This window comes from Schistocerca gregaria, chromosome 5 (genome assembly GCF_023897955.1).
Source record: "Schistocerca gregaria isolate iqSchGreg1 chromosome 5, iqSchGreg1.2, whole genome shotgun sequence".
Lineage (NCBI taxonomy): Eukaryota > Metazoa > Arthropoda > Insecta > Orthoptera > Acrididae > Schistocerca > Schistocerca gregaria.
Genome location: NC_064924.1, coordinates 70,226,495 through 70,253,309, shown reverse-complemented (window position 1 = coordinate 70,253,309; position 26,815 = coordinate 70,226,495). Strand labels below are relative to the sequence as shown.

At 37.6% G+C, this 26,815-nt stretch overlaps 1 protein-coding gene across 1 annotated transcript; it reads right to left on the bottom strand.

Moving 5' to 3' along the window:
- Positions 1-12,679: 12,679 nt before the first annotated feature.
- LOC126271847 (electron transfer flavoprotein subunit alpha, mitochondrial) lies at positions 12,680-26,801 on the bottom strand. The gene is made up of 6 exons (XM_049974182.1): positions 26,497-26,801; positions 23,678-23,830; positions 18,558-18,822; positions 13,974-14,189; positions 13,682-13,833; positions 12,680-13,058 (listed from the first exon to the last, which is right to left on the bottom strand). Exons 1-6 carry the CDS (start codon positions 26,530-26,532, stop codon positions 12,882-12,884), a joined length of 999 nt encoding a protein of 332 aa, XP_049830139.1. The 5' UTR covers positions 26,533-26,801; the 3' UTR covers positions 12,680-12,881.
- Between the last annotated feature and the right edge of the window lie 14 nt (positions 26,802-26,815).

Sequence of the window (26,815 nt, the reverse complement as noted above, 5' to 3'; positions counted from 1 at the left end):
AGCCCACCCCCTTCGGGGGGAATTGAAATTCAATAAAGGAAAAAAAAAACTCAGCGAGGCAGTCTGGTATTCGCGTTGTGTCGGTTACTATCTCACTTACAGACATCGTGTTTATGTTGCGTGTGCTTACTTCCTGTTTACGAGTGGACGTTGTTTTGATTTCGTGAGGTTATCTCTTGTGACCCCATTGCTTAATACTTTGTTGTTGATCTTGGTGTCTTGCTGGGTTGTCTGTCGTCATGCTTGTCCTTCCATTCCCATTCGTCCGTCTTGTTTGTTCGCGGGCCTCTCCCGTGCGGCCCCGCCACGTTTTCGTTAGTGGCAACCCCGCGACCATTCCTGTCATGGTTACAACAGTACTATAGGGAGCTGTAGATGGCAAAAATTGTAGAGGAAGACAGGGATTGGAATACATCCAGCAAATAATTGAGAATATAGGTTGCAAGTACTACTCTGAGATGAAGGGGTTAGCACAGGAGAGGAATTCGTGGTGGGCTCTATCGAAACAGTCAGAAAAGTGAGGAAAGAAAAGAAAAAAAGACCTAACCATTTCCTCTATTGAATTTCCACAGTTTCCGTTTCTTTGCCACTCCCCAACACTGTCGATACCACCTTCCTCTAATGTAACACATTCAATGACTGCAGCCTTGTTGCTGCTGAACACGACCCTTCCCAATGTCCAGCTGATGCCATATCTACAACATCCTTCCTAGTCATCATGACCAACTATACCCACATCCACAATTACTTCCACTTTGGAGCCATCATCTACAGACATCTCCATGGTATGGCAGTGGACGTCCAACGGACATCATCCTATGATCACATATTTCAAGTTGCTCAAACTATATTGTAAACTATACTTCAGACCCAAATGATGTAAATATAGGTGTCCCACAGGGTAGTGTCTTTAGCCCAATACTATTCCTCATTTACATAAATGACTTCCCACGAAGCATCAACCATGGACAAACAATATTGTTTGCAGATGACTCAAACGCTCTAATAAGTGACAAATCGCCAGATGCACTGTAAGAAAAAGCTGAACAAACGCTAAACAGTGTACGTGAGTGGGCATCCAATAATAAACTAACACTAAATTAAAAAAAAAACAAATGCTGTTAACTTCTATGTCTGCAAAAAAACACACTATAACAACTTTAAGTTAAACGATGAAACTATAGAATGTGTAGACTACACAAAATGTCTTGGTATGCATGTTGACAGTCAGTTAAAGTGGGAAGAACATATTAAAATACTTAGTAACAGAATTGCTACAGCATGCTCTGCTCTTAGAATTCTGACTGCAGTGTGTGATACTACATGTGTCAGATCCATATATTTTTCTTATATCCACTCTGTTATTACCTATGCAATAATATTTTGGGGAGTCAACAGTAAAAATATTCAAATAGTTTTCAAAGTACAGAAAAGAGGAATTCGTATAATTACCAAGAGTGGCAGTAGGGCTCACTGCCTTGAACATTTCCAAAAGCTGGAAGTCCTAACTGTCCCCTGTGAATACATTTTTCAAAGTACTATGTATGTAAAAAAACATATATTGACTGCTATGTTAAAAATTCTTTAGTACACAGCTATGAAACTAGAAACCAACACAATCTGCATCTAGAGAGGAAAAATAAAGTTAAAACTCAGCAGAACTTGTTGTACAATGCCGTTAAATTATATACTAAATTACCCCAAAAATAAAGATATTGACACAATTGGACAGTTCAAAACAAAACTAAAAAAAAATATTAAATAAAAGTTATTACACAGTAACGGACTACCTGAATTAAAATATGTAGTGAAATTAAAGTAGCCTGTATTGTAATACATGAGGAAATAGTTATAATATGAAATCCAGAATTGTACACTAGTATAGGAAAATTACATAAGGATATAAAACTAATGTAAAATACCTTAAAAATGTGTTTAAATATTGATTTTATGAGTATAAATTGTAGGTATATTGATTTGTATATGATTTTGCTGACGAAATCCACACAGCGTAAATTGTTACGTGGATTAATAAAGAAAGAAATAAATAAATCAATTTATGGAGGATATCAAGGAATCCTTCCATGCAGCCTAGTTACCTGTCCTCATCGCATCTTTAGTGACAAGCAGTTTCTCTCCAAATATGCCAACGGCCTCACTGAGACCTTGTTTAGAAACAGATCTCCCACACCTTGTCTCCTAGCTTATGTACCTCCACAGAAATAGAAATCCACCGACAGGCCACAAATGATCACCCCTCCCCCTTCGGCCAGGACCGTCCAGGGCTGGAGCATTTGAATCACATTTTCCACCAGGGTTTCAATGATCTCTTGTGGGGCCCTGAAACAAGAAATATCCTCTTCCATATCCTCCCATTCCCCTCTGCCAAAGTGGTATTTCATCAGCCACCTGCCTTAAGCAATATCGTAGTCTGTTCCTATTCCACCACTGCTCTCAAAATCTCCCCACATGGTTCATATCCCTGCAAAGAACTTGATGCAAGACTTGCCTAGTACAGTCGTGGACAAAACGAGCGAGACCCCTCACCTTTTCGTTATGCTGATCCGCACTGCTTTAAAGCCTGCTACACAGCATAACAGGCAAGGAGACGAAGTGCTACCAACATACTATGCACAGGCGTGAAATTGAAAAACCATCCGAACTATGTCAGGCTATTTTCAATCATGTGTAAGACTGTATTAATGCTGATTAGAGTGTTAAACACAACACGTAAATATAAGATATAAATGAAAGAAAAAACGCATGAACTGTAGCAATAAAAATGAATTTCAGCTTATCGAGATAACATAACTGTTTTGGTAATACAAAGTACCCCAGATCGTTACGAATTAGCAAAATAATACGCGCATTCGGCTGCGAAACGGTCTGTGTCAACGTTCACCAGTCATACTGGATTACTGTTGCTGACTTACCATGAAAGTGTGCAAATTTAGTAATGTGTCAAGATGCATAACGAAATTCAGTTAAAAATCATTCAGTGCCACACTTAAGTCAATTCAGTTATTAACAGAAGAGGAAAAAGTAGGCGGTAACAAGTATGAAATTCTATGAAAGTTTCATGTTGACTTCCACAGGGCGCCGGTACAGAACAAAGGTAGCAATAAAACGTATTGTGGGCACGAAAATTTCTTAAAATTGGTTTACTGTTAGTCTAAGAGTGGGACGGTAGAGAAATAGTCCGAAGTTGGTTTGATGAACCCTCTGCCAGGCACGAAGTCTACATTGCAAAGAAATTCTGCAGATGTAGTCATGTAGATGTAACAACGAAATTATGTTGTAATTCGACATGTGAGCTACATTTGATTTGAACATCAAAGGCATTTGCTGTTTATTTATTTTTTGTTCATTATTTTCAGCCATAGACAAACACCTAGGTGCATTAAATTGATACTGAAATAAAGTGTCATGCATGGACCAATAACAATAAATTCTTAACTACTTGTTATATTACTGCAGTATCTGCCAGCGTCTTCAGCAGTGGATATCGCATACGATGTTCCTAGGGTGTTTATAAGTGGCTATTACAGAAGACTTGGAACAAAATTTTTAATGTAGCTTCATAAAAGTCCCGTGATCAAACGATCTGAGTTGCTGGCGAATACAGTTTATCCTCACTAGACAGCATATATTATCTTTATAGATGAGGTGAAAAGGGTTTAGATGGGTGCGGTGGCCGAGCGGTTCTTTTTTTTTCCATCTTGTTCGTTGTGTTTGGTCGTCGCGGACATCACATTCAAGATCGTTTGTTGATCCTTCCAGTCAGTTTTTTTTTTATTTTTTTATTACGGAGGCCAACCAGCTCTCTGACCGGACACGCTGAGCTACCGTGCCGGCTTTCTAGGCGCTTCAGTCACGAACCCCGCGGCTGCTTCAGTCGTAGGTTGGAATCCTACCAAGGGCATGGATGTGTGTGATGTCCTTAGGTTAGGTGGGTTTAAGTAGTTCTAGGTCTAGTGGACTGATGACCTAAGCAGTTTGATCGCATAGTTCTTAGAGCCATTTTTTGTCCTTTCACATAAACTTTCTTCACACAAACGGCCGTATCTTTATATTGCGTTAGACATAGAAGCTCACTTTTTTACACCACCAAGGGGCCATATACCGCAGGAAGCGTGATACATTTCTGCTTATTATGTCTAACCGTACTCGAGGTAAACAGGTTTTAAGGGTTGAATTGACAGATAGACGGTCAAGAAAGTGAGACTAGTAGGGTTCCATTTTTACCGATTTAGGTGACGAATATAGCTACGACAGTTTGAAGATGAGGGCTGCATAAATAATTACCCCTACTCCTTATTCGAAATGTTCTAGTTGCAGTCAATACATCAGCATATTACTCGTAGCCACGCTTTCGATCCAAATGACGTTTACAGGAACGCAAATAAAATCCATTTGCCTATACACGTGGTACTTCAGATTCCAATATTAATGCCAGCGCGTTTTAGAAGTGCGAGCATTCCCATTGCTAGCTTGCTTAACAAACACTTCGGCTAACGAACGTTTTCTGGCTGTGCCGAGTCTAATGGAGAATTCCAAACCTTGGAAGCTTTGTAGCCATTTATTTCTTGGGATGGTGCAGAATTACCCTACTAAATTTACTCGTTAATAACAGTATTTTGTTACTTCGATAAACATCCCGAATGATTGCCACGTAAGTGGTGACATAAAGGTAGAAAATTCATGTTTTTGACTCCAGAAAGCCCTATGCAACAGAAACTGCAGATCATTTTGGCATTTTCATTGCGAAATTGCCGACTTATTCATGTCTGGGGTAATAATAGAGGGCTGTTTGTCTGGGTTGTCTGCTAGCGTAGTGAAAGGTGCATGCTACTGCAAGGGAGCTCTGGTTTGTTTTCGGTTCTAATCTTGATGGAGGCAGATAGACTATCAGTAAAGCAATTTTAAGAAATACTCGCGCCCCAAATACGTTTTATTGCTACTTTTATTCTGTTCTGGCGACCTGTGGATGTCAATATGAATTGACGTATGTGAGGCACTGAATGATTTTTAACTGAATTTGGTTCTGAATCTTCACTCATTGCTAAATTTGCACACTTTCATGGTAGGTCAGCAACGGTAATCCAGTATAACTGGTCTGAACGTTGACACAGGCCGTTTCACGGCGGAATGCTCATATTATTTTGCTAATTCGTAACGATCTGGGGTACTTTGTACTACTAAAACAGTTATAAGCTGAAATTCATTTTTGTTAGTACAGTTCATACTAATTAGCGTTTCTTCTTTCATTTATCTCTTATATTTACGTGTCTTTTACGTGTATTTAACACAATAATCAGCGTTAATATAGTCTTACACACGACTGAAAACTGTCTGACATAGTTTGGATAGTTTTTCAATTTCACGCCTGTGCATAGTATGTTGGTAGCACTTCGTCTCCTTGCCTGTTATGCTGTGTAGCAGGCTTTAAAGCTGTGCGGATCAGCATAACGAAAAAGCGAGGGGTCTCTCTCGTTTTGTCCACGACTATACATCCTCTCACTACCACCTACTCGAGTTCTACTACAGGCATCTCCTGTAATAGCACAGGCAGAGTCACCTGTGACAGCAGCCAAGTGATCTACCAACCTAGCTGCAACTTCTGTGTGGCATTCTATGTGGATGTGACTGCTAACAAGCTGTCTATCCACATGAATGGCCACTGGGAAACTGTAACATAAAGACCACTGAATCACCCAGTTGCTTAGCATGTCATCCAATACAATGTGCTTGACTTCAGTGACTGCTTCACATCCTGTGCCATCTGGATTCTTCCCACCCACACCCAGCTTTTCTGAAATGCACAGGTGGGGCTTCTCTCTGCAACAAACCCTTTCTTCCCATAATTCCTTGGTCCCAATTTTTGCTACTCCCTGCCTTTTCCCACTCCAGACCTATACACACCTTCATCCCAGCAATTCATCTGCTGAGTTCTGTCCCCTTCTCTACTTCTCTCCTCTCCCATTGCCCTCACCCTCCCCATGCTGCACCTAGTAGCCCCCTATCAAGTGCCCACCATATCCCTGCACATTCCCACAGGCAGCACTAGAAGCTTTCCACACCCCTTTCTTGCTATCCTCCTTCCCATCCTCAACTCACACTACATCTGTACTTCCACTACCCACCCTAGCTGAGAGGGCTGCTCATCTCATATGCAGGTTGAGTGCCCTGAAACAAGAGTCTCTCTGAGTCTCTCTCTCTCTCTCTCTCTCTCTCTCTCTCTCTCTCTCTCTCTTTGTGAGTGTCTCTGGCAGTCTTCATCCAGAGTGCATGTTTGCCACTTAATGCCTCCTTTGCTTAGTGAGTAGCAATCTGTCCTTTTCATACTATCATCGTTGATTGGGATAGACTTTCAGTATCACCAACAAATGTAGTTAGCTCCCTTTTTAAATACACTCAGTGGTTATATGGTAAACATTATACTGGCTGCGAACAATGACCTAAATTAAGATCAAAGAACAATCTAAACAGCCCACCCATTCCTAGTTTATAGTATTCATTGTTTTCAGTGCAGTTGAGCAGTATTTCTAGCTATGCATCTATGCACTTCTTCAGTACTTGGCATTGCACATATCTAAAAGGTAGCCAATCTTTACAACACTGTGACAGTGAATGTCACGTAGAGACAATTGCAAAAGAAATTTTGATATTGATGTTGTTATCAAATTCAAAAAATGGACATGTGTAGCAAACACCTGCATATTTACCAGGGACGACAGCTCTGCTAAATTGCACTGTAGAAGTGGATTTAACTTTTGACAAGCATTTATTTGTGGAATGTACTTTATCATTAAAAAGTATCTTTTGGACTTCAGTTATATTTTGTCAATATTTCTGAGAAAATCTAACAACTGTAACGTAACTGCTCACCAGTCATGTACATCACAACACTATGTTTTTGAAAGAAAAAATAGTTCAGTTGCCGCCTAGAACTACTGCAACTGGATTGGTTTCAGAGTATCTGAAGAGGAACAAAGTTCTCACACACACAATGAAATAAGAAGATTTTACTTAAAGGATATATTGTAATTGATTTAACACCTTCGATGAAAGCCAGAGTAGGTTTCATGTAGAGTTACTTCATAGTGGATGATTGCATGTCACCTTACATTTGCAATTCAGTACCAAAACACACAAAATATTCTCGGAGGGAACAATGCTGTCTACGCGCAGATATATCTGTGTGTGTGAGTGGTGGGCAGAAGTACTTGCCCAAAAGTTATTTTCCTACTTCCTAAGTAGTCATCCATTTTCAAACTGACAGTTACATACCCTCATGGAGTCTTCATTGATTCAGACTCTGCAGAGAGTCTTAAGTAATTTTGAAAGTAATGTTGATAAGATTCCATACATCCCAATATCCCATCTTAGGCATTGAAACCAACCAACAGGTGATGGCAAATATACCTTTTTATTTGAAACCTTGAAGTTTTCGTTTAAAGTCAGTTGTTCTGATTGCAACAGCTGACAGACTGAAGCAAGTAGTCAGGTGCTTTAAAAAAATTAATGAATGAATGAATAAATAAATAAATAATGAAAAACTACTTGTTGTTCACAAACACACACTCAGAACAGAGGTAATAGACTGTGTCAATGTTTTGTACTTTCCTGTATTTCATTATTACAATAATTTTGTTGCCTGTGAAGAGTGATTGTTATCCAAGCAATTTCATAAACTATTTTGTCATCAACTTGAAAGACCGGCACTCGGCAAATGGTCTGCCCAACGGGGAGGGGGGGCCTAGCCATATGATTAAATAAATAATGTATAAAATGCATTGCATAACGGGTACTTTCCAGCTGCCTTTTTAAAGAAGTGTATTTTTACAATTTCTTTAATCTTTTTTTGGTAATTTATTGTACAGAGTATTCCTTGGTAGAAAATGCTGTTTTGAGTTTTATGTTTAATTTTTTGTGGTAAATGTAAGTTGAGTCTAGCTGTTGTTGCATGGTCATGGACAGAGCTTTTTGTGGAGTAATTACCAATGTTATTTTTGATGTCTACAACTGACTGGTAAATGTATTCACATGGAGCATTTAAAATCCCAGTGTTTTGAACAGATCTTTACAATTAGCTCTACTAGTATTTTTGTTTATTATTCTTATGGCTCTTTTCTGGAGTTTGAAAATTGTATTCATATTTTGTGTGTTTGTTCCCCAAAAAAGAATGCCATAGCTAAGAACTGAGTGTACATATGAGTAATATGTAACTAAAGGACACTGCATGTTACACACTGATGATAGAATTCTAAGATCATAACATGCTGACATTCTGTTTACAAGTACTTTTGTGTGTTCACACCACTTCACCTGAGAATCAATATTCATTTCTAGAAATTTAACATTTGTTACACAGTCTATAGAGGTGCCATCTACATTTAATTTAACATTGTCATTTTTCTTCTTCAAGCTGAAATTCATGGCATTAGTTTTCTTTATGTTCAATGTCACTTTATTGCTTTCTGACCAGTCCTCCTTGAGAATTTCTTTTGCTTTATCTCCAAGTTCTCATTTTCTCAGTGACTATAATATTGCTGTCCTCAGCAAAGAGAATTTTTTCACTATGAGTAACACTACTCGGAAAGTCATTGATGTATATCAGGAATAGTATTGGTCCCAATGTGCTACCTCGCAGAACCCCTATATTAATGTATTTTGGTTCTGATAAGTGTTAGGAAAATTTTAGATCTATTTGAAGTATGTGTTATCTTACTCTTTGTACCCTATCTGCTAGGTACGATTGAAACTAGTCAACCTTCTTATTCCTAATGCTTCTAATTTATTTAATAGAATCTTGTGGTCGACTGTATCAAAGGCCTTAGAAAGAGCCAGAAATATGCCTGTGACACACTCATCTTTATCAAGAGCATCAAGTACAACTTTTGTGAATTCTACTATGGCTGACAACGTATTTTTGCCACTTCGGAAACCAAACTGTGATTTGCAAGAAAGAAAGTATTTATTCATGTACTTCATTAACCTGTCTTTCACAATTGCTTCTGTTATTTTTGAGAATGGTGACAGCAAGGAAATGGGCCAGTAACTTTCTATGTCTTCTGCATTACCTTTCTTAAGCAAAGGTAGAACTCTTGCCTGTTTTAACTGCTCTGGAAATGTCCCTGATGTGAAGGATTCATTTATTATATTTGTTAAGGGGCCCTGTATAATCCCTATGCATTGTTTGAGTACACATATTGGTACTTCATATAAGCCTACTGACTTAGTTTTTGAACAGTTTTATTGACTTAATTCTCTGTGGTTGGAAGTAACATCATTGTATTTAGTGCAACATTATTTACAGGTGGTGTGTTTGTTTTGGAGAATATTTGCTGTAACTTCTCTAAAATATTTGAAAAATGCTTGTTTAAATAGTTTGTTAAGTGTTGTGGATCATTTATTACCTACACCAGTGCTCAGTAACACAAAATACTGTCCAGTTCAAAGATTGGAGCTCAACTTCTAATAGCAGTATTTTATTTTTTACTGATTGCATGTTTTGACGGAGGACTGTTGAGTCTGAAATGTCCCCTGTTACTCTTTCCAATGGTTTGTTGTTCTTTGTGACATCTGGTATGTCCAAAGTATCCTTGTTTCCATGCCTAAAAGTAGCACTAATTTCAAAATCAGACTCTTACTATGAGTCTCATAAAAAAAAATTAACAACGTTTTCTGACTGAAGCAGTCTGTTTTTCTCAAGATACAAGTCTGTCTTTACCAAATAAAGGAGATTCTGCAATATATTTCTACTGTCTAAAAATCTAAATAACATTGTTTCTTGGTTGTTAAAATCAGTATCCTCATATCTTTCATGCATTCATACATTGTGTTCACTAGACCCCACCGAGAATATTCAGGGATGTAGAATGAGTCAGGTTATAAACTAACAAAAGACTAGGTAAGTATAGAAACTTAATATGTATACTGTAACAGCCAACAATCACTATACTGCTTAATGCTATTCATATTCACAATAGCTAAATATAATGCAGTAAATTGGGAGGACAGCTGCTACTGGTACTTTGAAACAGCTATTGCCTCTTCAGCTTTACTGCTTGGCTGCTGTTTATTTGCTATTAATATCTTAATTTGTATTTATTACAGAGGTATTTTTCAAAAAAAAAAATATTTACCTATATGTGTAGAACTGTATTCTTCTAATAGCACATTAATGCTAGTCATTCAGCTTTATAACACTGCTACTTGCCATTAAGGTAACAGAACTTTTCAATCCCTGACAATAGGTTAAGGACAGCCAAGACTTCAGCTCACAAGCTATGTCCCAGCACAAGTGCCAGAGTGCTCAGCTTTGCTGCACATGTCCCCTTCGCTGCCATGCCGATTGACTGCGTGGAAGGGGAAGAGGAGAAAACTGCAAATGCACTGCATTCTGTATTTGTATTTGACATTTCTCAACAAAATATATGACAAATAAAACAAATTTTCAGTATTTAATTATTTTTGGTGTACTGAAAGCATGATTTTTATCTGGTACACACTGTTGGCATCTGACAGACGCAAAAAATTGCACAGATATTTGCACTCAGGTTGCCACCTAATCATGACTTGTTTAGTTTCATAATCCAAAAAATATCTTTCACACAAATATGTCAATCTAAATATTGTAGCACTTTTGCAACTTCAGTATGGGGACAGGGAAGGTCTACCTCAGGAAAGTAATGTAGACATGCTGGAAAGTTTTAACGTGAAAGGATTTGTCATTAAAATGAGAATTCCCTAACAGATCAATCAGTTACATCTACAAATGCACAGACACACTTTCAACTGAAACAGCAAATGGTGCTGAAAACAGATTTAAGACTGACAGCATTCTCAAAACCTTTACGGAACTATCCTTTTAATTCTTTCAAGCCTGCAATGAATTATTGAAACCTTGCATTTTCTTTAGTGCCAGTGCACTTAGGTTTATGGATTGTGTTTGTCAGAATGTGTCCCTTCTACAATTCAAGTTTCATTTTAAATGCATCCACATCAAATCAGAAAATTTGTTTCTCACCTTGCTAAACGTGGGCTGTGTGCAGTCAGGTCCAGTTAAAACGCAAGGACTGCAATCCATTCCAGATGTTCCAATTTTCATATCTTTATTCCTTTTTCCTTCATAAATTCAATAACAGCAAGTTTTAAATCTAAAAATAGTTGTCAGCTTGCCCGTTGACTTAACATATAAGTCTCCATAACCCTCATTCAGTTGCATCGAAAACTGTTGCAACTGACGAAGGAATAATACGTGAGATTTTAGAAATTTTACTGTTCATATCACCAACATCATCTGGTGCTAATTGGTCACTATTACTTATCTGAAAATTGCATAATGTGAGCCTCTGTATGATTAAAAACTTAGAACTGTTAACAGTCCATTAACTTCTGGTAATGCTTGACAATCACACATAATTCAAACTGCAATACCGCAAAAAGAGAAAATGACTTCATTTAAACAATTTTAGGTGTGCTTAGCTATAATCTGAGCTGCGTCTGCGAAGGATGAGGACTGACCTTTGAATATAATGCTTGTGTCATCAGCAAGCATTACAGTTTTTCAAGCACTTTTCAAAGTCATTGGAAGGTCATTTATGTTGTTTAGAAACACAAGTCGGCCTTTTGGTAATCAGCCTGTTATGTTCCCCCATCTGAGAGAGAATCTATTAATGGGACCCTCTGCTTTCTATTATGGAGGCAAGATTATATCCACACAAGATGGACATCATTAATGCTATAACACTATTTTGCTATGTAGAATTTTGTGTTTTGCAAATGCTTTGGCAGGTCACAGAATATACCAATAGGATAATTTCTTTTAGTTCTACTAGTATCCTGTTTGTGAGACCTTGTCTTGCTTTCTCCACAGATAATCTTACTAGAATTTTCCTTTATTGTCTGCTGCTCAGTTATTTCCATTTTATGCACAATATTTTGACAACTGATTCAGTCATGTTCTAGGCACCCAAGAAGATATTTCGGTACCAAACAACAAAATATTGTGCACAAAATGAATACAACAGCTTGGCTGAATGTCCAGAAGCACACCATTACTCACACCAAGAAAATTTGGCTGATCTTATAAGAATTTTCCTATTTTGTCTCAAATGGGTAAGTATTTCCAAGTTCTGTAAGGCCCATATGAAGTATGCTTTGATAAAATATAAAGTTATGTTAAGTAACTATTTTTGGCAATTACTTTTTGAACACAGTTATTAGATGCGTAGTCAAAGAAATTCACTTTAAAACTTAACTGGAAATCATTACTGCCAACTACAGCCTTTACAGAAATATGATTACAGATGAGATGGGTTCCTGCATGCTAATGAACTCTGTGTGTGTGTGTGTGTGTGTGTGTGTGTGTGTGTGTGTGTGTGTGTGTGTGTGTGTGTGTGTGTGGTCACCTCCATGACAAATCAGTTCATTCAGCAGACTAAATTTAAGTTCAGCAAGTAAAAGCATTATAGAATTATTATTAAAACTTTATCCCACACCCATCACAAATTAGCATACACTAAACTTGAAAGCAAAGTGAACAAGCTGTACTACATACCATAAAATACATCACAAAATGCAGAAGCTTATTTGTAAATATTGCTAAATATATCAGCTTATGGCCATATTTTGGTAATTATAGACACATAACTTAGATAAAATGAAACACCGATAACGGGGCCAGCAATGCATGGCATATATTTATTAAATTTTGTGGTACATTTGTTTCCTCATAACAAAAAAATACTTAGGACCACAATGTCTTAAGAGACATTGTTTATGAAATAACAATGACGGCGTATAAAAATGTGAAATATTGTGATTTGGCTTCAGATTATAAAAATAAACTTACTTAAATATAAAAAAACACAAACTCAAAGTTTAGAAGTGAGTTCAGGTACAACTTTAAAGAGGTCAGCAACTAATCCATAATCAGCCACTTGGAATATTGGAGCTTCCGGATCCTTATTTATAGCGACGATTGTTTTTGAATCCTTCATACCTGCTAAATGCTGGATGGCACCTGATATACCCACTGCTATGTACAGCTCCTGGAATTAAAAATTAGATTTAGTTTAAACACAAACAAATTGATCAAAAATTAAACAAATGAAAAATATAACTGACTGATTACAAGACTACATGGGGTGACTTAACAGGACAGATTGCTTACTTGTACAACTTAATAATAATTTAGTTATAAAACAAGGTCATATTGTGCTTTACACAAAGCAATGAGCAGTGGTAGAATGCTGTCATTCCTTGTAACTCCCTGTGTAAACTGCTAAGCATGGGTGGCTATTGGTGATACTCTGTGACAACTGAATTAACTTTAATTGCAGTCAAATTACCACTTTTTATTTTTATTTTATTTTATCCACAGCTGTAACAATGGTAGACCCTATGAGTCAGGAATATATATTCAAACTTGATGAGTGACCGAAATCACATCCCTTGTTCTGTAAATTGAAACAGTCTTGTCAAGTTCTGGCATAAATAATACATGCCATTATGAGGTGCAGCTGTTCCAAATTGCAGAGAGTGATCAATGTTTTAATGGTTTGCCAGTATAAACAAACATTTAATTCTGACACATTTTAGTTAATGTTTTCTGTTAGGAAAATGGGATCAAGACTGTGATTTACAAATTCAATAAATCAATTAATATACTCACTGGTGCTACAATTTTTCCTGTTTGACCAACTTGTAGATCATTTGGAACAAATCCTGCATCAACAGCAGCTCGAGATGCGCCTACTGCTGCATTGAGCTTGTCAGCAAGATCATACAGAAGCTTGAAGTTGTCTCCAGACTTCATACCTCGGCCTAAGAAATGTATTTTTTATGTCTTACATAGCCCATATAGATAATATGGTAATGGGATCATCATACATAATTAAAAACTAGAGCGAAACCTAACAGAGTAAGTTACAGCATTAGACGCAAAAATATACATCTGCACTTACCGCCACTTACAACCACCTTGGCACTAGTGAGTTCTGGCCTGTCACTCTTGCTTAATTCTTGTCCAACGAACTGTACTACGTCAGTTTTGTAGTCTCCTGCAGCAGCTTGTTCAGTAGAAGCACTGCCACCCTCCAGAGGTGCTGGTTCAAAATTCGTCCCCCTAATTGTGACGACTTTAACAGGATCCTTTGACTTCAATGTGAGGATAGCATTTCCTTAAAACAAAAAATTACAGCGATAATTAGAGACATGTTTTAAAAAATGGTCAAGTATGTCAAGGTTCAAACAAATCATCAGAATAACACTTGATTCATTCTCAAATAAATACACACAACATATCCAAAGCACACTCCTGGCTTGAAAATTTGGTGAGGGTATTTCTTTTAATTGATCTGGATTCAACTTCATTCAAATTTGACAGAATCTGTTTTGAAATACTTTTAGTTTATAGCAAAAACAAATGGATCAAATGGCTCTGAGCACTATGGGACTTAACATCTGAGGTCATCAGTCCCCTAGAACTTAGAACTACTTAAACCTAACTAACCTAAGGACATCACACACATCCATGCCCGAGGCAGGATACGAACCTGCGACCATAGCAGTCGCGCGGTTCCAGACTGAAGTGCCTAGAACGGCTCTGCCACGCCGGCCGGCTTAGTTTATAGCCTGTCAGATAGTGATATAAAATAGCTTATGTTGTTTTCTAAAGTATTAGATTACATTTGCAATGCTTGCACCCCCACCCCTTCGATACACGCAATAATTTGCAGTTATTTCCTGTGTGAGCTTGTTTAAGATCAGTAAACAGACATTTTCCAATGCCTTGTTAACATAATGTAAATACAATCTCATGAGCTCACCACCTATTCACTAAACCTTATTATATTATGTTTTCAGGATTGAGTCTTACACACAATGAGAAATATAACTGGGATGCTCAACTGTACTCCAAGCCAGCTTTTTATCTTAATTGTTTCAGCTGTGAGTTCTGCCACACAATGACAAAACATTAATTTTGAATGATCTGCTTGCTGGATACCAAAAAAACCAAATTTTCTCCAGTCACATCAAGTAATTCTGAGACGCAGCAGACAGTCACCTCAGGTAGAAAGTAGAGCAATCAAACACCCTTGCTCACAAAGCTAAGTTTGTCTACCAGTGTATTGTGCGGTTACTTCAGCAATATAACAAGTAAGCTTTTTCACTGTACCATAGCCTCCCCCCATGAACCATGGACCTTGCCGTTGGTGGGGAGGCTTGCGTGCCTCAGCGATACAGATGGCCGTACCGTAGGTACAACCACAACGGAGGGGTATCTGTTGAGAGGCCAGACAAACGTGTGGTTCCTGAAGAGGGGCAGCAGCCTTTTCAGTAGTTGCAGGGGCAACAGTCTGGATGATTGACTGATCTGGCCTTGCAACATTAACCAAAACGGCCTTGCTGTGCTGGTACTGCGAACGGCTGAAAGCAAGGGGAAACTACAGCCGTAATTTTTCCCGAGGACATGCAGCTTTACTGTATGATTAAATGATGATGGCATCCTCTTGGGTAAAATATTCCGGAGGTAAAATAGTCCCCCATTCGGATCTCCGGGCGGGGACTACTCAGGAGGATGTCGTTATCAGGAGAAAGAAAACTGGCGTTCTACGGATCGGAGCGTGGAATGTCAGATCCCTTAATCGGGCAGGTAGGTTAGAAAATTTAAAAAGGGAAATGGATAGGTTAAAGTTAGATATAGTGGGAATTAGTGAAGTTCGGTGGCAGGAGGAACAAGACTTCTGGTCAGGTGACTACAGGGTTATAAACACAAAATCAAATAGGGGTAATGCAGGAGTAGGTTTAATAATGAATAGGAAAATAGGAATGCGGGTAAGCTACTACAAACAGCATAGTGAACGCATTATTGTGGCCAAGATAGATACGAAGCCCACACCTACTACAGTAGTACAAGTTTATATGCCAACTAGCTCTGCAGATGATGAAGAAATTGAAGAAATGTACGATGAAATAAAAGAATTTATTCAGATAGTGAAGGGAGACGAAAATTTAATAGTAATGGGTGACTGGAATTCGAGTGTAGGAAAAGGGAGAGAAGGAAACATAGTAGGTGAATATGGATTGGGGCTAAGAAATGAAAGAGGAAGCCGCCTAGTAGAATTTTGCACAGAGCACAACTTAATCATAGCTAACACTTGGTTTAAGAATCATGAAAGAAGGTTGTATACGTGGAAGAACCCTGGAGATACTAAAAGGTATCAGATAGATTATATAATGGTAAGACAGAGATTTAGGAACCAGGTTTTAAGTTGTAAGACATTTCCAGGGGCAGATGTGGACTCTGACCACAATCTATTGGTTATGACCTGTAGATTAAAACTGAAGAAACTGCAAAAATGTGGGAAATTAAGGAGATGGGACCTGGATAAACTGAAAGAACCAGAGGTCGTACAGAGTTTCAGAGAGAGCATAAGGGAACAATTGACAGGAATAGGGGAAAGAAATACAGTAGAAGAAGAATGGGTAGCTCTGAGGGATGTAGTAGTGAAGGCAACAGAGGATAAAGTAGGTACAAAGACGAGGGCTGCTAGAAATCCTTGGGTAACAGAAGAAATATTGAATTTAATTGATGAAAGGAGAAAATATAAAAATGCAGTAAATGAAGCAGGCAAAAAGGAATACAAACGTCTCAAAAATGAGATCGACAGGAAGTGCAAAATGGCTAAACAGGGATGGCTAGAGGACAAATGTAAGGATGTAGAAGCTTATCTCACTAGGGGTAAGATAGATACTGCCTACAGGAAAATTAAAGAGACCTTTGGAGAGAAGAGAACCACGTGTATGAATATCAAGAGCTCAGATGGCAGCCCAGTTCTAAGCAAAGAAGGGAAGGCAGAAAGGTGGAAGGAGTATATAGAAGGCTTATACAAGGGCGATGTACTTGAGGACAATATTATGGAAATAGAAGAGGATGTAGATGAAGACGAAATGGGAGATACGATACTGCGTGAAGAGTTTGACAGAGCACTGAAAGACCTGAGTCGAAACAAGGCCCCCGGAGTAGACAACATTCCATTAGAACTACTGACGGCCTTGGGAGAGCCAGTCATGACAAGACTCTACCAGCTGGTGAGCAAGATGTATGAGACAGGCGAAATACCCTCAGACTTCAAGAAGAATATAATAATTCCAATCCCAAAGAAAGCAGGTGCTGACAGATGTGAAAATTACCGAACTATCAGTTTAATAAGCCACGGCTGCAAAATACTAACGCGAATTCTTTACAGACGAATGGAAAAACTGGTAGATGCAGACCTCGGGGAGGATCAGTTTGGATTCCGTCGAAATGTTGGAACACGTGAGGCAATACTGACCTTACGACTTATCTTAGAAGAAAGATTAAGAAAAGGCAAACCTACGTTTCTAGCATTTGTAGACTTAGAGAAAGCTTTTGACAATGTTGACTGGAATACTCTTTTTCAAATTCTAAAGGTGGCAGGGGTGAAATACAGGGAGCGAAAGGCTATTTATAATTTGTACAGAAACCAGATGGCAGTAATAAGAGTCGAGGGGCATGAAAGGGAAGCAGTGGTTGGGAAAGGAGTGAGACAGGGTTGTAGCCTCTCCCCGATGTTATTCAATCTGTATATTGAGCAAGCAGTAAAGGAAACAAAAGAAAAAATTGGAGTAGGTATTAAAATTCATGGAGACGAAGTAAAAACTTTGAGGTTCGCCGATGACATTGTAATTCTGTCAGAGACGGCAAAGGACTTGGAAGAGCAGTTGAACGGAATGGACAGTGTCTTGAAAGGAGGATATAAGATGAACATTAACAAAAGCAAAACGAGGATAATGGAATGTAGTCAAATTAAATCGGGTGATGCTGAAGGAATTAGATTAGGAAATCAGACACTTAAAGTAGTAAAGGAGTTTTGCTATTTAGGAAGTAAAATAACTGATGATGGTCGAAGTAGAGAGGATATAAAATGTAGACTGGCAATGGCAAGGAAAGCGTTTCTGAAGAAGAGAAATTTGTTAACATCGAATATAGATTTATGTATCAGGAAGTCGTTTCTGAAAGTATTTGTTTGGAGTGTAGCCATGTATGGAAGTGAAACATGGACGATAACTAGTTTGGACAAGAAGACAATAGAAGCTTTCGAAATGTGGTGCTACAGAAGAATACTGAAGATAAGGTGGATAGATCACGTAACTAATGAGGAGGTGTTGAATAGGATTGGGGAGAAGAGAAGTTTGTGGCACAACTTGACTAGAAGAAGGGATCGGTTGGTAGGACATGTTTTGAGGCATCAAGGGATCACAAATTTAGCATTGGAGGGCAGCGTGGAGGGTAAAAATCGTAGAGGGAGACCGAGAGATGAGTACACTAAGCAGATTCAGAAGGATGTAGGTTGCAGTAGGTACTGGGAGATGAAGCAGCTTGCGCAGGATAGAGTAGCATGGAGAGCTGCATCAAACCAGTCTCAGGACTGAAGACAATAACAACATAGCTTAAATTGAACAGAAGTAAAGTTACAAAACCACAACTTAACACACAGATACAAAATCATATATGATCTTACCTGCATAAATTGTCCTTACGAAAGTGTCAGGTGCCTTCACATCAATGATATCTGTAATAGGCGACACATTAAGCTTTGCTGCAATGCGAGGAAGGACAGACTTTCCAAAAGCACTAGCACCAGCTACAATATGTGAAAAGTTGAACTGCTTCTGTGTTGCCAACACAAGTGGAGTCAGAGTTTCTGGGGTGAATCCCAGAAAAGCATCATTTTCTGCAAGGAGAATCTTCGACACCCCTGATGCTTTTGAAAGCTGTGCAGCAACCTGTAAAGAATTAATGTACTGTACACTGTTACTCTTTGAAATCCTGAAGGTGGCATAGATAAAATACAGGGACCAAAGGGTTAACTACAACGTTTACAGAAACCAGTAAACAGATGCGTGTCTAAGGACAAACGGGAAGCAGTGGTTGATAAGAGAACGAGAGACAGGACTGTAGCCTATCTCCAGTGTTATTCAATCTGTACACAGAGCAAATAGTAAAGAAAACCAAAAAGAAATGTTGACGAAGTTCAAGGAGAAGAAATAGTCAGTTTAAGGCCTACTGATAACATTTTAATTCTGTCTAGATGGCAAAGTATTTGAATAATCAGTTGAATGGAAAGGATAATGTCCTGAAAAAGAGGTGATAAAATGAGCATCAACAAAAGTAAATTGATGATGGCCAACACAGAGTGAAATAAAATGCCAACTGGCAATAGCAAAGAAAAGTGTTTTTGAAAAAGAGAAACCTGTTAATACTAAATATAAATTTCAGTGCTAGGAAATTTTTCTGGTTGTATTTGTCTGACATGTAGCCTTGGACAGAAAGGAAGATTTATGATAGGTTCAGACAAGAAGAGAATATAAGATTTTTGGGATATATTGCTACAGAAGAATGCTTAAAATTAGAAGGGAGATTGATGAAAAGGCAATGAATCAGCATGAGGAAAAAGAGAATGTTATGGCTAAAAGAAGGGATCGGGTGATAGGACATACATGGAGACATCAGGAAAGAGTCATTTTGCTATGGAGGGAAGTGTGGGGATGGAAGGGAGGAATGTAAAAATTGTAGAGGGAAAGCAAGGCTTGAATACAGTGAGCACATTCAAATGGATGTAAGCTGCAGTAATTATGCAGAGGTGAAGAGAGTTTTACAGTATAGACTAGTGTGGAGAGCTGCAACCCAGACCGAAAAACAACAACCACACATTTCCTTAATCTAAGAAAACGTCACATCAAACTTTATTTGCTTTTTAAGTCTTGTGTTAGCCTTCATATCAATTTCATATTGCACTCTAAGCTTAGTGTCAAAAAGAGCACTGACAGTTAAGTAACAAGGACTAAAATAGTTTCATACTATCAAAACAAATTTGTAATTCACCCTCTTTTTTTCAATATTTGTCAACAGTTAAATCAGTATCACATCTTTCTGGAGACATCATGATTAGTACATGTCTTGTGACAGCTACCCATGAAATAACACACATTCACAACTCTTCATTTCCCTCTAGAAAAGACAGTGGCTCAGTGGTAAAATGTCTGAATACAGATCCAGAGGTCACAGGTTCAACTCCCAGTCAATGTAAGTACTTTTACCTGTCATTTATCAACTCTTTCCCCCACTGGGAACCATTTGCATGTGAAGAAAGCCTAGTTGTGCCGGGTTTCGAAATCCACATTAAACTGTAGATCTACTTATAAAGGGCTGGATATGACGGTTCAAACATCATAGGAAGGCAGTGGTATATTGTCTCAAAATAGCACAATGCCTAGAAAAGCACTGTGGTGTTCAAACTGACATTCAGGTTGATGGCCACTTTACTTATTTACAGAAAATAATATGTGGAGTGCCTGACTGACTACAATGGAATCCAGAATGAATTTTCACTTTCCCATGGAGTGTACACCGATTTCAATCTTCCTGATAGATTAAAACTGTGTACTGGACTGAGACTGGGACCCCAACCTGAAATCTTTGCCTTTCGTGGGCTAATGCTCTACCATCTGGGACATCCAGGCATGACTCCTTCACAGCTTTATTTCGGCCAGAACCTCTCACTTTCCAAACTTCACAGACATTAAGGCTGCGAGTGTGAGTCGTGAATCATCAGTGGATAGTTCAGACACATTCATCAACAAAAGCCAAAAGTTCTGAGAGTCTTGGACCAAAGCAGTTTTAATCTTCCGGGCAGTTTACATTATAATCACATCCCTTCAATTATATTTAATTCACTGTCAATACCAAAGAGGTTATCTGATAACTGAAGTGTTAAGTGGAATCCCTGTAGTAAAGGAATGAAGATTACAAAGGCAGTAAAAACTAAACCACAAAAAAAAGTCCTTAGTACAGTTAACAAAATTCCTATTTCACATGTAATCACCTAGTGACCATTACCCTCACAGTGCAAATGTTCATATGAATTTGATGTAAGTATGTGTAAGAAAAAAAAGTTAAAATAATTTTCCATGTTATTTTGATCAAAACTATATTTAGGGGCCATTTTTAAATGTTGGTCACTTGCACAAACTGGCTTCTAGAGCCACAATAGTCACTACAACTTTCCTATTTGTTAATCAGTTTTGTTAATCTTGGTGTCATTGTAAAGAAAGATAAAAGAATCAACTCTAATATAAAATTATTAAAATGATGGAAATATGCATGTAAATAGTTACAAATCTGTGATGAAAGCAATTTTTTTTTTTTTTTTTTACTGAAGCTAGAATCCTTACAAAATTAAGAAAATGTTATTTTTCAAGCAATTGACCAAAACTGATCAACCTTAATGGAATGCAATGAAAATAATCTAACATTAGTACCTCATCTTAAGATGAAAAAAATTAAATATGAGAAACTTTATACAATGTCATTAAATACTGAAATCTCCAAATTGTGAATTAAAATCAAGCACGGAAACACTCCCTGATACTTCATGCAGTGTTATAGTGAATTTTACAGAAAACCATACAGATCTACATCAGCTGTAGAACACTCAAAAATTTGTACCAACACAAATTTTCATTTGCTCTGAAATATTCTACAGCTGAGGCAGAACCATAATATGAGTTTTTGAATTTATTCTCAATTTAATGTGGCTGTTTATTGTTAAAGCAGTGTCTCGGACACTGCAATGCAGTACTTTATCGTTCTGTCAAGTACTACAAAACACAGGGCTACATCATTGTCTTGCATAGATTCCCATGCACCTGCACTCACCTGAATACTGGAGCAAGTAACACACATCAAACATGTCATTTACATATGTTATAGCAGTTAGGCACAATATAAAAACTTCAACAACCTTGCAAATTTGTGCCATCACAAGCAACATCATGGGACAACAGCATAATGGAATTTTGCCTCTATTCATAGCAGAAATGCACATAAGAGATGGTGGGACTCAAACATTTAGTCACAAGAACAAGTTTACAGAATCCACATGACAATTTCATTTCATGTCCAAAAATCTGTTTATATTCATCAAGGGAAATACAAAATTTTACAGTGTGACAGAGGAGGTAAAATTCACAAATATGTTACAAAAACAATATGAAACTGGTTCTACCATTACTGGGATCAGATGTAATCATTTCTTCAAACCACTGAATGACAGCAGGTTGCAGATAATGTGCATATCATCATCATCATCATCATCATCATCATCATCATCATCATCATCATCATCATCATCATCATCATCGTGCAAAAATTTTGGAGATCAGTGAAGAAGAAAGGCAAAGGTAAAATCAATGAGCACAGATTATTCATGGCCACGTTATGCCAAAGTTTGGTGGCTCCCCTATGATTCTATTTTAATAGTTTTGCACTCTCTTAGTGCAAGCTCAAGTCACAGTCACATATATACTTTAGAATCAGACAGTATTTTTCATTGATATCTTGTTTAAGAGGATGAACACTTTTTAAAATGTTATGGATCTATTTAATATGAATTGAAGATCATTTGTTAACATCATTTGTTAACATTAGCTAAGAGTAAAAATAGAACAAATATAGTTTCATTTATGTTCTTTCTGTTTAAAAACACTAACCGGCACAAACACAATTGTGATTTTTTTTATGTTGATAAGTACGATGGCTAGTATTACGCGACACAAAATTAAGATGGTGAAACTTGTGATTTTGGTGACAAAAAATCTTGAAATTTACAAAAAAAATCTTTAGAAATGACTCATTACAGATCTGTATGCACAATCCCAGCATTTTAATAATTTGTATCATAACTGATTCTTTTATCTTTCCACAAACACAAAGTTGACTAATATATTTGTATGTAAAAAAGTTACAAGGTTACAAACTTAACACACCTTTCCAGCTACACTAATCTATGAAAATGTGCAGAATTTCAAAATTATGCATCAACAGCTTTGGTCAAAAATTTGGGGAAAGATATTTTAAACTTTTTTCATATGTTCCAGTATTTTCACATAATTTTTCACAAACAGTTGTGACATGAGGGTGATACGTATTCTTTAATTTGGGGAACTTTAGAACACATGAGCCAAAAATGACATTTACAGGATCATGGCACCAAAATGTTCACGTTGCTCAGTTTTAACACTAAACATTTTTAAAGTTCCTCTAAGTTAACATGATAAAAAGGAAGTAGCTAAATTACCTAAATTTATTCTGATGTAACTTATGATAGTGGCAGTGATTACTTATGTACTTTTATTCAAAATTAATTTTATCCAAGTTACAACTTTAACTGCTTCTAAATGAAATGAAACGAGTGTATGGCATTGTTGGCAGGGAGGCCCCATCCGGGGGAGTTCGACAGCCAACTGCCAGTCTTATTTCAGTCGACGCCACATTGGGCAACTTGCGCGCCAGTGATGAGGGTGGAAGGATGATAATGACAACACCACAACATGCAGTCCCCGAGCGGAGAAAATCTCCAACCCAACCAGGAATATAATCCGGGCACGCTTGCGTGGCAGGCGAGCATGTTACCACCCAGCTAAACAGGCGGATACTGCTTCTAAATAAAAGTAGACGTCACAGTCTGTTGACAAATTATTGACTCTGCAAAACTTACACTACATGTGCAACACAAAGTATACACCTATGTAACCAAATTATGTTATTCATTTGCATAAAAAATCTATTTCACATACTAACCGGGGCACATTTTGTTCCAGCTACGAGAACTGAAATATCTCCACCAATCTTTTTTGCTGCACTTATGGCATTCTGTGTTATTGGTATCAACTTTTCATTGTTGTGCTCAGCTAGCACCAAAGTGCTCTGTAGCCTCTTCAGATGATTTGAAAGCTGCAAGCAAGGAAAGGAATAACAAATTGCAGTATAACATCACTTACTATAGAAATATACATGTGCTTGCTGTCTACACTTCTGAAGCAGACAACTTACAGTATTAAACATTTTTATAAAGACACAAAAAAGAAGCATTAAATTTCAGCATTAGTCTACGCACATTGCTTTCCTTTAAAAGGCAATTCATTTGGTATAATATATATATTTAATGAAAGTAACACTATCAAGTAAATTTTAACATGAAAAACTATATAATATAGGGCATACCCTATATGTTACAAATTGTTAACTTTCAATTCCGTCAGGACGCAATATGTGTCATTTTACAGTTTTCCTGTACAAATTGGCGTAAAAGAGCACTTATCAGTGTTCATGGATTTTCCATTGTGTGCTGGTAACAGTTCGCATTAAGAATGGTTGGGAAATGAACGTGGCAAATTACCAGCTGGATATGAGCAGCCAATCTAATTGCTCAGTCATCATTTCCTAAGCTTCATAAATAATTTTTTTTAAAGGTAAGCTAATAAGTTGTACCCTAACCACCACATTAGAAATTTTGATACATTCACAAAAAAACAGTGAAATATTTGTGACGACCAGGATTATACAACTTAGTGATTCTCAGTGGCTATATTATGCTATCACCCAAATGGCAATGGCCGAGGTTATTAAACTGCTAGCAGCAGCATGCAACAGGAAAGCTGCAAAAAAAGACAATAATAACAGTAATCAGGCCCATTGTGAAGATTTGTTTAAAAAGAAAACATCGCATCCTCGACAATAAGGGCAACAGTAGAGATCCACAAAACTAAGGGTCATTACCCTAAACATTCATTTGTTACAAAGCATTAGAACATTTTAAGAGCTCATGTATAAGAAGGTCTCTCTAACAGAACAAATTACACCATCATGGATTCCAAAGGCAATAGTCATGCAAAACTGAACACACTTTTCCCAGAAGGCATCCTGCAAGCCACAAATCAGAGGAAGTATACTTTCACAAGGCATTTGATTAACACACCAATGCTTATTAGTGACATTAGTCATATCAGGTGTCAAATGAAATGTGTAACAATTTATCATTTCAAGTTACGATGGATACAGCATACGATCTTTGATGGTTAGCCATCGACACACATACACCTAATTTCAATGTGCCCCAGAAAAGTGTGTTAGACCCTTTTACTTCTACTTCTACAGCAATACATTGCAATCCACTGAAATACAAGGCATTGGGTACTTTCAGATGTACCAGTTATTAGGGCTCCTTCACATTTCATTTACATACATAGCACAGTAAGAACAACTGTTTAAATGCCTCTGTGCATGCTGTAATTAATCTGATTTTGTGCACAGAATCCCTATGGAAGTGACAAGAAGGTGATTACAGTATCCACCATGTTTCTGTTTAAGTTGTGTATTATTGATCTTGCATACTTTATATAGTAAAATCTGTAGCTATCCTCACTGCAAATGGCTCTCCCTTTATCCTACGCTATCGTCTTAGTGACCTACCCATCCTTTAAACCATCCCCAAACTATCCCTCTCTCCTCCCCAAGCAACAAACTGTTACTTTCCGGAAACTGGATGTGTATCACTTTCAGACTTCCGTGATACTAATCAGTTGTGATGTTGGGCACCCAACAACACTCAAGTGGAAGTGGTGCACTGTATGTAACATATGATATTAATAAAAATAATGTATTAAACAGAAAATGTGGAAATTTATCTTACCTCTTTGGAATATCAAGACAATTTAATGAATATGGAGTTTGATTACTGTTGCTATGCTCTGTTAATACAAGTACATGCAGCTGTCTGAGTCAATACCAGACACTTAGTTAAAAAGTCATATCATAATAGAGACCTGCATCTCTTCATTCGTATATTTGCATATTTTACAGTAGACCTACACAGTCTGGTATCTATTACTTTTCTGTCTGCTGCTATAATAGATGACTGGAAATATGAAGAACTCTTAAGACTAGTGTTTAATATGCCATTCATGACCAAAAATGACAAGTGTTGAGTAGGTAAGCAGCCATGGCCCACCACTGTCCTACAATTATGGGAAGTGATTTGGTGACACTTATTCCAGGTGGTTATGAGGAGGATTTTAATCCCATATTTTCCGAAAACAAGTCCAGTGTCTTAACAACACCCACCACTACAGTGGGTGAAAAATTTGTTTAAGTAGCCTAAATAACTTAAAATGTGCCGTACTACAGTTGTTTGGGAACATACAAGTAACAGCATTTCGCATTCCTTACGGAAATATCGATTGGGCAATTTTTTCTACTAGTGAAATAGCAAATTTCAGGATTAATGTCTGTGGCGATGTAAATAAATGTAGGATTATATAATGGCACATCGGCGTAGCGTATGGAATCGTTTCAACAGAAGTACCTCGTGATATTTGGCTGCGCTTTTACTTGACAAAGTGCGAGTGACCGTTTGATAACCGGTACGCTCCAATAGCCACAAAGATGCCGGAGGCGCAAAATCGTTGAGAGCAAGAACGAAGAGGGGTGTTGAACAATGTAGAAGGGCTGTAGTAACTATATCACCTGGTAAACACAGCTGTTAAACGGCAGACAAGCCTTTTCAATATATGGTCGGGCATCGTATTAAATGTGTGAAAGTATACTAAAACGGAAGCTACCTGCAATGCTAGTCCCCTGCTGTTAGATGCGAACATTTTACTCCGAACTTAGACTCCACATCACACACACAGACTTCGACCCCAGATTTTCGCCTGGTCCATAGATGGAGCCAAAGGGCAATTGCTCCACTAGTAGCAAAACACGAGGCAACTTAACGAAATCAAATCGTCAAGTATTTATTACGATATTTCCGAAATGAAAATACCTATCAATTTTCAGGTGACAAACAAACTGAATAATTTTCACTTTGGTTATTTACAACGTTATTCCTAGAAAACTTGAAGCTTTTCGGTTACGTAAATAACGGTTGGTAACGCC

Excerpts from the sequence above, each read along its gene's own strand:
- LOC126271847 (XM_049974182.1), bottom strand. The coding sequence starts at position 26,532 with ATGTTCGCATCTAACAGCAGGGGACTAGCATTGCAG. Across the intron at positions 23,831-26,496 it reads GCAGGGGACTAGCATTGCAG|CTTTCAAATCATCTGAAGAG; the intron begins GTAGCTTCCGTT and ends CCTTGCTTGCAG. Across the intron at positions 14,190-18,557 it reads CGTAAGGACAATTTATGCAG|GAAATGCTATCCTCACATTG; the intron begins GTAAGATCATAT and ends TTTTGTTTTAAG.